The sequence below is a fragment of the Dermacentor silvarum genome, chromosome 7 (genome assembly GCF_013339745.2).
Source record: "Dermacentor silvarum isolate Dsil-2018 chromosome 7, BIME_Dsil_1.4, whole genome shotgun sequence".
NCBI classification, from domain to species: domain Eukaryota; kingdom Metazoa; phylum Arthropoda; class Arachnida; order Ixodida; family Ixodidae; genus Dermacentor; species Dermacentor silvarum.
The window spans coordinates 25550715-25565068 of record NC_051160.1 but is presented as its reverse complement, the minus strand read 5'-3'; the positions used below and the strand labels follow the sequence as shown (position 1 = coordinate 25565068).

Here is a 14354-nt window from a genome sequence, read left to right as displayed (position 1 = left end):
GATTTCTTCACCTGTGTTCACAATGATCTGCGCAAGTATGGCCTACAAATCTTAATTTACTGCCGCTTCAGTTGCAAAAGCAGAGGTTGCTCTTCCAAGGAAAACTCCGTTTGACATCGTTCTAAGGGAACTTTCGTTCTAAGCGAAGTTGAAGCCGTACTCCAAAGCGTTTTTGAGTTGCTGCTGCTTTTGAGACATTTGGTGCTTATAGGTACTTGGTTAGGCTGTAGAAATTGTTTTTGCTCATGGTTTTCAGCTTTATTTCTTAGTGCGGGCTTTATTTTGCTTACCGCTATAAGGGTATTTGAAATCTAGGCCACTTGAATTACGGCAGCCGGCATGTACAAGGTGCGTAGGTGAGAGCAACGCCTCCTTTACTAGATGCCTGCCGCGTCGCTCGTTTTTCCCGTTGGAGCGGAGGTTACCGTAGTTCAGGGTAGTCGCGGAGAGACGGCGCTCGCTGCCGAGCCTACTTCCTGTTGCGGAGGAAGTGATGATTACGAGGCTGGCACGCGCTCGACCAATGGCTTGACGAGAGACCGCGGGTCCTGCCTCGGGGATCGCAACAGACGCCTCTATAATCTCGGAGGCAGGGTCACGTGATTTAGGTTTGGAGCGGTTGCCGCAGCTAGCGCTCGCAGCCGATCGACCCCGGTGGAGAGGAAGAGAGAGGAGACGGGCAGGAACCAGATTCTCGGCTCACGCGGCAGGCATCTTCTAAAGGAGGCTGTTGGTGCGAGAAACACTCACCAGTACCACCAGACACACCTCCTAGACCTTCCAGACCTTCACTACCGGCTCCCGAGGTATATGTCCAGTAAGCTGATATAGCAGAAAAAAATTTAAGAAAATCGATAAATAGAATTGCCGCACTTGCTACGCTGACATCACTGGTTAAGAAGTGGACCAGTACAAAGAGGTACACGAGAGTAAAAATGCACTGTAGATGTCCTTCGTTAGACAATGAAAAAATGTCACAGTTTCGCCCTAAGGCTGAAGCAATGAATGCGATAGCAACACAGCAATGTCATACGAAGTAAGGTGAGCGGCTTTGGTAGCAGTATGAATTGTAGTAAACATGAGCTGATTAAGTAAGCAGGTGTGCTGCGGCGTAAGTAGACCAACGTGAAGAGAGACTCGATGACCACGAGAAGGCGCGTGTGAAACGGTGGTGTTGATGAGAAGCGCTTCCCGTGGGCAGCGCGTGCGAAGGGACACACCTGTAGCGCTTCACTGCCGATCCGGGCAGCATTGCATGTGTAGCGTGCGTTGGAAAATGTGGCCCGACTATTACTAACTGAATGAACAAGCGTGGTGTCAGCGCGCACAAGCAAACATGAATAGACCACACTGAATGACTGCAGACAACGACTGTCAAAACGCTGGCAGCAAGCGCATACGCCGTAGCGGGCCGAGGTACGTGCGGTCTATCGCTTCAACGGAAACTGAGCGGCGAATGCACAGCGCATACAAAAGTCAGAGCCGTGTGGAGAGGTGCGGGCGAGCGACGAGCGCGGTTGTCGGCAGAGTAGAAGTGCGCCCCCCCCCCCCCCCTTCCCGCTCCCTCCGGCGCTGCCTTCCCGCTTACTTGCTGGCGCGTGGAAGATTGAGTGGGAAGTTCCCCTTGCGCCCGGTTGCAAGATAGGCCTTTGGTGCCGGAGCACAGCGTCGCCCCGCCTCCCTCCCTCCCTTCCTCCCATACCCCCGCGGCGTTCGCTCTCCGTGATAGCGCGCGTCCCCGCACGCTTCCGCTCGGGCATACGGCGCGCGGCGAAGATTTTATCTATACGGAACCTCACGGCGACGGCAGAAATCCGGTTTAAGTGTCCATATAATTGCTATCGCAATAATAATTTGTTTATCACGCGAATCCGGGCCTATTTCATATTCCACAGCTAACAAATGTTAAGGTTGAGGGAAAATGGTCGAAAGGTTTTTCCTTATTTCGCTGCACTAGGAAATGGGACTTCTTTACCTGAGTTTATATTGCCCTGCGCAAGTATGGCTTTCACATTTTAATTTACTCTCGCTTGAGTTTAACAAGCAGAAGTCGCTTTTTCAAGGAAAAGAGAAGTATCCCGATTTGCACCGTCGTAAGGGGACGTCCGAGAAAGTGTAAGAGTGCGGTTGAAGATTAATATGCAGAAGACAAGATAATGTCTGGCAAGGGAACAATAATTCAGGATCGCCAGTCAGCCTCTAGAGTTTCTAAAGGAGTACGTTTATCTAGGTCAATAAGTCACAGGGGACCCTGATCAGGAGAAGGAAATATTCAGAAGAATAAAATTGGGTTTGAGTGCATATGGCAGGCATTGCCAAATCCTGACTGGGAGCTTACCAATGTCGTTGAAAAAAAAGTGTACAACCATTGGATTCTACCGGTGCTACCATATAGCGCAGAAACTTGGAGGATAACAAAGAAGCTCGAGAACAAGTTAAGAGCCGCACAAAAAGCGATGGAACGAAACACCTTAGGCCTAACGTTAAGAGACAGGAAGAGAGCGGTGTGGATCAGAGAGCAAACGGGGATAGCTGATATTCTAATTGACATTAGGAAAAAAAAATGGTGCTGGGCAGTCCATGCAATGCGTAGGATGGATAACTGGCGGACCATTAGAGTTACAGAATGGATACCAAGAGAAGGGAAGCGCAGTCGAGGACTGCAGAAAACAAGGTGGGGTGATGAAGTTAGGAATTTGCAGGTGCAAGTTGGAATCTGCTATTGCAAGACAGGGGTACTTGGAGATCGCAGGGAGAGGCCTTCGTCCTGAAGTGGACATGTATATAGGCTGACGATGGTGATGATGATGATGAAGGAGATGTCCGTTCGCAGCGAAGTTGGAGCTGTACTCCAAAGCGTTTTGGAGTTGCTGCAGTTCTTCAGACATTTGGTGTCTATAGGTATTTGTTCATGCTATAGAAATGGTTTTTGCTCATGGTTTTCAGCATCTGTCTCTTTTTAGATGCGAAGCAGCTTATGGTCGAGGATGTCCGTCCCTCCATCCGCCGTGCGGCGTCCACACCCGCACTGCGCATGCACATCCTCCTCCCCCTCCTCTCCTTGTATGTATATGTATAGTATATGTACGCCAAGCTCCGGCTTCCGGAAGCCGGCTTCTGCTTCCGCTTCCGTTTCCACTCCCGGTTCCGCTTCAGCTTCCACTTCCGGTTCCGCTTCGGGCAAAATGCCGGAAGCGTTCTCCGGAAGCCAGCTTCCGGCTTCCGGAGAACGCTTCCGGCGTCTTGCCCGAATGATCCCCCGGTGCCTCGCCCACTCATCATCATTCACTTCGTCCTCTCATGCTCCTCCCACAACGCCGCGTTGAGTGCCATGGACAGTGCCAGGGTCAACGTCAGTGTCAGCGCCGTGGACAGCGCCGCGGAGAAGAGGGCTCGAGCCGCTGCCACGAAAGGGCAGTGGCGACAGGCCGATCTGAAAACTAATGGGAACTTGAGTCGGGACCCCATGGCTGCTTCGCATACTACTCAGGGTTCCCCTACGGGAAGATGGTGTAATTTTTTTTTGTTATGCAGAAGTAATGTCTGTCTCTTTTTTACAAGTAGCGTTACTTTTATACGATGGGGACCGAAAAAGATCATAAGGAAGATGCGCGCTAACGTGCGTTTACTGAGTTCGTCGCTTTCCACTGGAAGAAACGCGGTTTGAGGCGGGACAGAAAGCAGAGGGGGCGGATCTCGTCTGTAGTATTTGTGCTATGGTCACGACTAGACCCTCTAGAACAGGAGACGGCAGAGCTAGCGACGACAGTCAGAAGACTAGAAAGCGATCATACGCATATGAAGCTAAAGTAGAAAGGAAGCTGAGGACCGCCATTCTGCCAAGCAATGATGAATGCTTCGATACAAGCCCCGCGAAGAGGGCTGGTTACGAAGGGGAAAAAAGGGCAGAAAGCCAAAGCCACCTCTGCGGATCTGATGGTGATTTTGTGGAGCTGCTCCAGGGACTTACACAGGAGCGACAGAGCAGAAATCGACTGGAAAGTTCGGAAATGCACAGGACTAGTGGACTTTCACCGAGGTCTGATTGAAAGATGCCCTCTGTCTACTGTCTTTCACGGAGGGGGAGGAGGATGTTTTTGGCTGTAGGTAGGTCTAGCCTTGAAAGACATGCCGGCCTTTGCTCCGCGCGAGCGCCTCATTTCAGCCGAAAGTTCGTCTCCATTCAGAAGCGCAGAACGACACGGATGAGCAAGACGACGTGGACAGTGGGACGGAACTGGCGCGCGCGTTGTCTCAGCGGGACGGGCCGACGTCACGTTATCTAACTTTCGACGCAAGAACGACTGCAGCGGTGCGCTTTGAGTAGTGGCCGTCGTGCTCAATAAGAACAAAATAAGAATGCTAAGTAAAACTTTTTTTCCCCACCGTACATGAGGTTGAACTAAATCAGTGCCACTTGAATTGTAGCTGCCACACTCCCTTAGGTGGGGAACAGCTGCACTCACCTGCACCACTCGGCCAAGTAGCTGAGGAGCCTCTTCTGCTGTTGGCTATGGCACTACCCACGGCACTACCCGCAGCACTACCCAAGCCAGCGCCCAAGCCAGCGCCCAAGCCAGCTCCCACGCCAGTGCCCAAGCCAGCACCCACGCCAGTGCCCAAGCCAGTACCCACGCCAGTGGCCAAGCCACTGCCCACGGCGGCTCCCAAGCCACTGCCCACGGCGGCTCCCAAGCCACTGCCGACGCGGCTTCCCAGGGTACCGGCTGAACCACTACTCGATGCACCACCAAAGCCACCGCCGTAAGAACCTGTCACAGTAAAATAGAAAAAAAAAGGCAGATAAATTAGGCAGAAAATAGTCGAACATTTTACAAAACTTACAGAAGTATTTTTGTTCAAAACAAAAATTTTCAAAGCAAATTTTTGTTCAAGGCAAAATTTGTTCTCGAGAAAGACTCAGGAACACGGAAATGGGCGGCTTAAGTGCAGAAATATGCAAAGGCGGCAAAATAGAATGGAGGAAAACGTGACGAAAGTTGGCTACCAAGTACAAGGTAGTTGAAAGTGAGAATAGACAAACTGGAGTAATCGAAAGGGAAGTAAAAAAAAATGTCGCAGTTTCGTCCGAGAGGCGAAGCATCAATTGCGATAGCAAATTAGCAGAGAGCTATTCGGAGTAGGGATAGTAGTTTTATCGGCTGCATAAACTTGGACGCATTCGCTTTCTTACTGAATTGACAAGCGTGGTGTGAGCGCGCACAAGCAAACATGAATAGATCACACCGAATGACCGCAGACAACGACTGCCAAAACGCTGGCAGCAAGCGCAGCCGCCGCAGCGCGCGAAGAATCGTGCGGTCTATCACTTCAACGGAAACTGAGCGGCGAATGCACAGCGCATACAAAGGTCGGAGCCGTGTGGAGATAAGAGACGGTGCGGGCGACCGCCACCACAGCCATGCATTGCAAGCGTATTTGTTGGCAGAGTAGAAGCTGCCCCCCCCCCCCCCCCTCCCTCCCGCGCTGCCTTCCCGCTTTTTTGCTGTCGCGTGGGAGATTGCGCTGCCAGTTCGCCTTGCGCACGGTTGGAAGATACGCATTTGGTGCCGTAGCACAGCGTGGCCCCGCGTCCCTCCTCCCCTACCCCCCGGCCTTTCGCGCGACGGTCGCGTTTTATTTCCGCCGTGCGTTCGCTCTCGGTGATAGCGCGCGTCCCCCGCGCGCTTTCACTCGCGCATACGGTGCGCGGCGACGATTTTATCACCCTTGGAATCTATACGGAACCTCACGGCGACGGCGACCCCGATGGCAGAAATCCGGTTGAAGTGTCCATATAATTTCTATCGAAATAATAAAAGGAGAGACAGTAAGGTATTTGCAAACTTTGGAAACAATTAAGTCCAGAGGTATTTACAAACATGGCAGACAATAAACCTCTAGGGAGAATCTGTTCAATAACACATTGGAAAGTGCCTTGTTACTATTGCCCGAACTGGCGGCCGGAGGAAAAAAGTTTTTTCAACCAAGTGTCGAAGCTCGAAGCTAAAGAAGTCAAAGTGGGCGTAGATTGAGGTTCAAATGATACGATGTCAATGTCTTAGGCCTGTGCGAATATTCAATATTTTGGAATATTCGAGCGAACGTTATGCTGTTCGATATTCGCTTCAGATTCAATTTGAGCACTCTAGCTCAACAGCAAACTTTTTATTATTTGAATGAACCTACTTGTAGTTGAACGAAAAGTTAAGGCGCGAACCGACTTTTGGGAGCCAATCAATGATTTGTGCAGGGAAATAAAGGCGAAAGCAGATTGGCAAAATTCCCGATATTTGAAAAATGCTTGACACACAGAATTTAATGCCTATAACTCCGCAGTACATATAAGTATTGCGATATTGTTAGCTGCATAGATAAGGGCGCTCAATCGAACAAACTTGATGTATTTTGCGCCACTCGGAAGTATATCACTAATATGCAACCACAGCGTTTTCGAAACTCGCTCGAAACTTTTAAGTTCATGTCAGCTGTTAACAATTAAGTCCTGTGCGCATATCTTAGGCATCCTTTTGGGGCAATGTTGAGCATTGCAATATAAGCTTTTAGAGCGGCATTATAGTTTAGAGCTCAGCAGCACATTTTTAAAGGTAACCATTCCTTGGCGCTTTCTGCAAAGTGAATGCCCGGAATCAAAATCCTGCTGACGAAAATGTGCAGAGTGGTAACGTTCTATCTTAAATTCCAAATAATTTGTCTCGGATTGTCTGAGATGTTCCAATAAACGGATGTTTGTGCGTTTCACATGCCTTAGACGCAAAATTTGAAAATGTCACTTGCTTTCGTGGTAAAGCTTCTTGTAAACGAAGTGATGGGACAGATATATTACAAGATGTTTCATGCATTGCAGCATTTAGTCTTCATAATATGATGCTGTGTAAGAAATCAAAGCCAAATTTTATTCGTGCAGTAATTTGTTCTAAAGTTACACTGTGATGCGAAACAGAAAGCAATCACGCCTTTTCTTTTTTATAATTCAGTATCCCGACAGTTTATACGGCAGTTAATGCATGAAGAAATCTCTAGTAAACTGCAAGGAGTACAAAAAGATGCGGGCACGTTTCGCGAGCGCTGCGCAGATTTTTTATTGCTGTGTCGCTTATTTGCGTTGATTTCAAGACTTCGTGCGCTATTCGGAGATGGGACAGTACTATCCGCTACTCGTCTGTTATGTTTCTGTTATCTTTCTTTTTGTGGCTGTGCCCTATGATTTATTTGCCAACTGTATTAATTAATTTCTAGTCGTCGGCTGACGAAGATATGAGCTAATAATGTAGTGGTCTTAGTGCTTTTATTTTTGCATAGATGGGCCAGTTCTCTTTATTATACTATCTCAAATGTGTAACTGATTGATTCTGGGGTTTTACGTGCCAAAACCAGTTCTGATTTTGAGGCACGCCGTAGTGGAGGGCTCCGGAATTAATTTTGACCACCTGGGGTTCTTTAACGTGCACTAAAACGCAAGCACACGGGCGTTTTTGCATTTCCCCTTCATCTAAATGCGGCCGCCGCGGCCGAGATTCAATCCCGCGATCTCGTGCTCAGCAGCGCAACGCCTTAGCTGACTGAGCCTACGCGACGGGTCCTTCACTTTCTGGAGTATTTATGTCTATCTACTAGAATATATGCTGCTCAATTATACCTAATTGAGTGAAAGTAAAATTTCTCAAATCTCAAATGTGGAACTGCCTGAGCGTGGTGATTAAACAAAATTCGCGGATAACTCATTAACCAGAGGAAAGTACTTTTTCTACCAAAAAGAATTCAACAGTGAGCTCATTGCTGTATGAGCGCAAAGAAAAATTGAGAATATGCACGCATCTTGGTCTGGGGAGCTTGCACCGCCCGTTTCATGGCCGATCCCACAGAGTGGGTTGCGTCAGGTCATTGCACCAACAACAAGAATAAGAACAACAAGATGGTGACGGCGTTGAATGTATTGCAGGGCTGGTATGGTACTGAATGCGATATTCATTCAAGTGACAACTACAAGATCAGATGAGTGTAGAAAAGGAGATGAAGTACTTTGTACATACGGCTACATCCTAGCCCTTTTCCTACCGTGGTTTCCTTAACATAGCCAGAATATATATATATATATATATATATATATATATATATATATATAGCGCCTGTGATATGAATTAAATAAGAGGCACTGCGTGACATCCTGAGTGTGCATATATATATATATATATATATATATATATATATATATATATATATATGAAGTGAAGTTATGCCGGGAACCGGTAGTTGAAGGCCGGACCCCGGCCGAAACGTTGGAAATAAAGTACCGGTTTTTTTCGTACGTGCGTCCTCAACCTCCAAGTTCCTATATACATATATATATATATATATATATATATATATATGCACACTCAAGATGTCACGCAGTGCCTCTTATTTAATTCATATAACAGGCGCTCGCTCCTAAATGAGTGCGAGCTACAAATTTTTCTACAACAGAAGCACTAGGCAGTGTTACGGTACTGCTGGCAGTTTCCTTAAGTCGAAACGCTAACCGCAAAAGAAACAGACCCATTCCAGTGCAGTGCTGTGAAAATCGCTTGAATAAGGCTGCGCGAATACTCGGTAATTGGATGAAAGTCAAAAGTACTCCACGAAACACTTCTAACTATTGTCAGAATAGTCGGAACACCTAAGTGACTGTGCCGACCTCCTCTAGCTGGCAAGGGGGAGGGGGGGGGGGTCAGATCGGCTAAAATTAGGGAATGAAAATTCAAACGTGCTGTTTGCGGGGGTGAGCGCACAAGCACGACAAGACCAAAAAATTGTGGTCAGAAAACTAAAACACCTGACGTGTTTTTATGGTGCACTATTACTACACGATAAAGGTAGGCGACAGATCAATAGCACGTTAGAAATAGAACTTTAGCAGTGGTCGGAGAGAGAAAAAGGAGTTTGTACAATGTCAGATGATGAAGGCCTTAAACGTCCTCCTCCAATAAGAATAAGCTGTAGCCAACTGATTCACGTGAGCCGACGAAGCCAGCCGCTCCCGGTAGTACGTAAGAGACTGGGTTGTGGGCAACCCAGTAGACTGTGGGGCAAGTGAACAGGCGCTGTTCCATGTCCGTGTGGAGACAAGGGCAATAGGGCAGGATGGTAAAGTATGAAAACGGTGTAGGAGGAGGAGGAAACAACTTTATTTTGCTAATTTGGCTTAGTGAGGGGTGGCTACTAGGTGATGCCTCACAGCCACCTCCTCGGCTCTTTTGATGGCCTGAAGTTGAACCTCCAGGTTCGGGTTCCATGAGTATCGCTTCCCACGCTTCAGGCGAGGGAGCGGCCAGGAGATCTGGTGGGAGGGGGGGGGGATCTTCTCTGCAGTCCCCCAGAGAATATGATTTAGAGAGGCTATGGAACCACATAATGAGCAGTGTGGGTCTGTCAAGTCAGGGTAAAAGTTTGCCTATATTTGTGGGCTGGGAAAGGAGTGTGTTTCGGAGTCGGCGCCAGGTGACTTCTTGTCCTTTGGTGAGCTTGGGATGAGGTGGGGGTTTTGTCCGTCTTGTGAGGCGGTAGTATTGGGCAATATCATGGTATGTGGTCAGTGGCTCGCTGACCAGGTCCCCTGGGTCAGAGATGGGACCCACCGCTCGGCTGGTGAATCCTCGAGCACACTGGTGGGCCACCTCGTTCCCTGGGTTCCCTGCGTGAGCCGGGACCCATATCAATTCAATTGGGGTGGGTTCTTCTTCACTATCTTGGTGTTTAGGGGAGAGTAGGGGATGCAGTATTCGTGGCGTGGCTGGGGCCACGATTCCACGTGCAAAGTTGGATATGGCGGTCTTTGAGTCGCTGATTATGGTTGTAAATCCGGCTGCTGAAGCGAGGGCAATGGCCGCCTCTTCTGCCTCCGCTGAGTTGAGGGCACGGACAGGAGAGGCCGTCCTTGTTGGTGTTGCTCGGGGCGTAAATTGGTTGTTTTCGTTGTTGTTGATGATCTTGGGTAGGCTAATTACGCTGATTGCGTACGTGTTATGTGGCAAGGAATATTGAACAGCGTCGACGTATGCTGCTTCGGAGTTGGACCCGTGGGTTTTGTGCAGGGCTTGAGCTCTTGCTTTCCGTCTGCCATCGTGATGACCTGCCAGCATGTTCTTTGGCAGTGGCTTGATGAGGAACCTCTTTCTGAGTTGGGGGGAACGGTGGCAGGATCGTTGTGCGTTGGAGATACTTTGTGCCCGATGCGGTCTAGGATCCAACGGCCTGTCTTGCTTCGCTGTAGTCGGTGAATGTGCGCCATGCGGTGTGCTTCTAGAAGATTTGAAGATTTGAGGTGTAGGAAGATTTGATGGTTGTGTGATGAATGTATTATTCTATGTGGCTTTGAGCTTGTGTGTGTGTGAGTTTGTAAGCTGAAGGTGTGCTGTAATAGTAGTAAACAACTTTATTTCGGAAAACCGTCGGTTTCCTACGAGGAGATGGTTGTCGGGTCGTGCCTGGCCGCTACCTCCTCAGCGCGTTTGATAGCCCGCACCTGGGCGTCCAGGCTTGTAGTCGTTAGGGTTCTGTCCCAGGCGTTACTCGACGGTGTGGTGTAGATACTGCCTGAATTCAGTGTCAGTGGATTGCGTAGTAATGATGTTTTATGCGTTTTTAAAGATAAATCTGTAGCCTTATCTGAGATGGGAGAGGAAGGCCAAGAAATTACCAACAACCGCACACAAGTTTCGCTGGCGAGATGATCGTGCAATTACCGGCAATAGCCGCTTGGCCTGGCTTCTACACGGTCGTGACCGAGGCAGACAGAAGTTTTGAAAAGTCACAGCAAAAGTTGTTGAGCACATCTTTGATAAGGCGGCATGCGCGAATTGCTTCCATTGAATCACTGCAAATATGATAATTAACCCACAAGAACGGGGGGAAGGAACTGCTAGTTCGCATGCGAGGAGGCAGAGATGGCAAGAGCGAGTGAAATTAATAAGGTGGGAGGTTTGGTTAGAGCAGGTTATTCAGGGTGCAGCGGTGGATGTAAAGGAAAGCGTGTCGTGAAGTGCGATGGTGACACCAGGTACAGCTGCGATAGTATGTGAAAGAGAAGCGTCTACGTTGCAGTCGATAGTGTTGGAAGGATCGTAATATTTTCTTTCTCGCGGAATACGTGCGTACACGCCTGCATCGCATCACTCGAAACGAAAAAAAAAAAAAAAAAAACGAAAGTTCCCTACACCAAAAAGAAGATAATGGGACAAGTAATTTCAATAAAGAATACTTTTGGGTCTCTAATTTGACAAAATTTGTTTCTGTGGTTTCGAGGTTATATGAGGGACGTCATTTCAAAGTCAGATTGTTATTTTAGGCCGTCTACGGCGCCATTCAGTAGCGTATTTAGAACGTCTCGAGCAACTTTGCTTGGGTTGTAATATGGCAGCCAGTGTTAATCAACCGTCAAGGGGAGTAGTTTATGAAAAATCAAACTAAAATAATCCTCATAAATCGCGGTATAAAATTTCCGCGGCGAAGTGATGCCACATGATAGAACTTTTCACACAGGAAGAATTGTAGCACTGGAGCTTCCAATGAATGTCTTCGCGCCCGATGGGAAAAAAAATTATTGGGAATACCACAACTCAGCGTACAAGCTTTATTTTTTCTTCTGCCGTCGCAAAACTTCATATAAGTGCCACTTGAATTGTAGCTGCCACACTCCCTTAAGTAGGTAACATATACGCACTTACCTGCACCACTCGGCCAATTAGCTGACATGCCTCCCCCGTTGCTGGCTATGGCACCACCCAAGGCACTACCGACGGCACCGCCCACGGCACCGCCCACGGCACTGCCTATGCCAGTGCTCATGCCAGTGCCTAAGCGACTGCCCGCGGCTCCGCCCAAGGTACTGCCCAAGCTGCTTCCAAAGGCACTGCCCAAGCCGCTACTCGAGACACCACCTAGGCCACCACCGTAAGAACCTATCACAGTAAAAAATGACGAAGAAATTTTGCTTTAGAATCAACACCGCAATTAATGGTTGCAGGTGGCGGCAGAGAAATTAGGCGGCAAATAGTTAAACGTTTTGCAAAAATACCCAGGGAAGGAGGGTGGCTGGCATGCGATATCTGTAATAGCATGGTTTGACGGTGTTGACGGTACTCAGTATGGCTGGTAACAGCTTTATAAATCGCGCTAACCTGTCTGAGCGTTCAACCTACAAGCCATGGGGCACCAAGCTATAACACCATCAAGAACAAAATCAAATGAAGCCATCGGGCCGAGTCCATTGGGTTTTAGAGTCCCGTATATTTGAATTTGAACAGCGTAATTTTCAAAAAGTCCGGAGACTCGCACGTGCTCTTTCCAATAATCCCCTCGCCGTCGAGCGGGAGAGGAAAGAGGGGCAGGCGGATGTTGCCACACAACATTATTATGTGCAAGCAATCCTGGTGCATAAAAATTACAAAGAGGGATTGGAGGGGGGGTGGGGGGGGTGAGGCGCTTGCCCGGTGTGCTCCCCACCGTGTCCACGCCCCTGATTGCTAGCGACGAAATGAAATTACAAGAAATATGGAGAATGCCAGCAAAAGCAAGAGGCATGGTGTTATCTAAGTATAGAGGCATATTCGGAGTTATGGGTGATTTGATATTTACGAAAACTTCCGCAAACTGATGAAGCTGTTGCATCACGTAATTCCAGGAATAGAAAATGCAGTTGAAACGCATCCGAAGTTGATAAATTTCTCCGATGCTTGATACCCCACTTCATAGCCACAGCTACGCTTAGAGTCCTTTGCAACGGCATGTTCATATCGTGTCGTAAACAGCGCTGCAGCAAGAAAGTGATCGCGCAGCGCAGCTCACCATTTTCAGCCACTAATCGTTGCCAGTCAAGATTTGTGTCCGTGAAAGTGCACGATGGGAATTATGCAACGCTTCATGTGTAGATGCCAAAGTACGGCTGAATGCAAAATACACGAAAGAATGTAAAGAGGCGACTGTACAGGAAGGAGTACTTCAAGATATTTTTGCTGACGTTTATGCAACTCAGGAGAAGCATACCTCTGGATCACCTTTGTATACATGGAATATAGAAATTACTTAGCTCGGCAGCCATGGTACAAGATATATGCTAAGATTCTTGGCACTTAAAAGAAATAGTTTCAACATATTGGCTTTAAGGAGTAGAACTTTAATTTAGGTCGTCAATTTTTGAAGAACTACTCATGAAAACGGAAATTCCCAAAACTTCAATATTAAGTTTACAGCTCGTTTACACAGCAATAATTGAGGATATCAGATTTCTGTAAAACGCCTCTGAAACATCGAAAGGGGATAAAATTGACGAAATATACGCCGCCCTGTAATATCCTGCTGATTTGGAATAACGGCGTTTGCAAAAGCCTCGTGAAGAGTAACAATTTCACGTAAGCTCTAGACTTCCATATCACATTTGTCTGCTTCAGATGCTTTAGCGGACGTGATTTACGGAACTGTCATATGAGTTTTTGGTACTGCGTAATGGATGTATTAACATACAGGTTGAGGAATTCTACCCGCAAAACCTCTTACGCTAGAAACGTACGAAAGAAAGAAATCTATCCAATTCGGATGCTGGGCGTGTCAGCCAAGGCAACCGGTAAACGGCAAGAAAAAACTTCGGAACGAAAAGCTTTGTGAATTGGGCCTTCGTTTCTTTAATGCTGATTTTCGGCAACGTTTGTTCATAAGTTGAGATCTAAATACAATATCCCGCTTCTTGGAGTCAGTAGAACTCAGCTTCTTCTCTTAAATGCGTTAAAATTCCTTTGAATTAGTATAAAGTTTTCCTGTTAAGATTATGTCTGTGTTTGAGATATATTTGAATAAGGAATTCAGAGTTTGCCCCTTGATAAACTTGCCCCCTAACACAAACGCCGTAATGGCATTTTACGTGACACTTAATGCTTTGTTATCGATATCGCTCATAGCCGAATTTTCTAAGAACGTTTGGGTTCGGTTAGGTATATGTCAGTTTTAGTGAAAATACTTTTGAGGTAGCCTGACTATTGTACCAGAGAAATTGTGCTCTTAGATATCCTATAAGGTCCGTTCTGCAATTTAGGCAAGGAGTCACCAAGTAGACTTACCACCACCACTTCCCAAGCCACCCGATGATATTCCCCCACCGGTCCCTGCTGAAGACCCTGCGAAGGACAAGAAAAAGGGCATCAACTGTGCATATGCTATATACGCTTGACGGTTCGATGTCACTCCCAAAGAAATTGTTTCTGCAAGCAATGACGTATAGTAAGGCCTGTATTACTCTGCTCTCAATGCTCAGGTTGCTGTATCGGCTGTGATTGTACCCATGTTTCGTTAGTATGCGCCAC

The 14354-nt window shown here is 47.6% G+C and overlaps 1 protein-coding gene across 1 annotated transcript in view; it reads right to left on the bottom strand.

Moving 5' to 3' along the window:
• LOC119457757 (uncharacterized PE-PGRS family protein PE_PGRS54-like) overlaps positions 1–14354 on the bottom strand; it is a 95800-nt gene that overhangs the window by 59708 nt on the left and 21738 nt on the right. The window contains exons 7-10 of the mRNA XM_049670431.1: positions 14112–14168; positions 11727–11960; positions 4467–4772; positions 751–822 (exon numbers count right to left, since the gene is read on the bottom strand). Coding sequence (XP_049526388.1) covers positions 751–822; positions 4467–4772; positions 11727–11960; positions 14112–14168 — 669 coding nt within the window. The remainder of the gene's footprint in view (positions 1–750; positions 823–4466; positions 4773–11726; positions 11961–14111; positions 14169–14354) is intronic.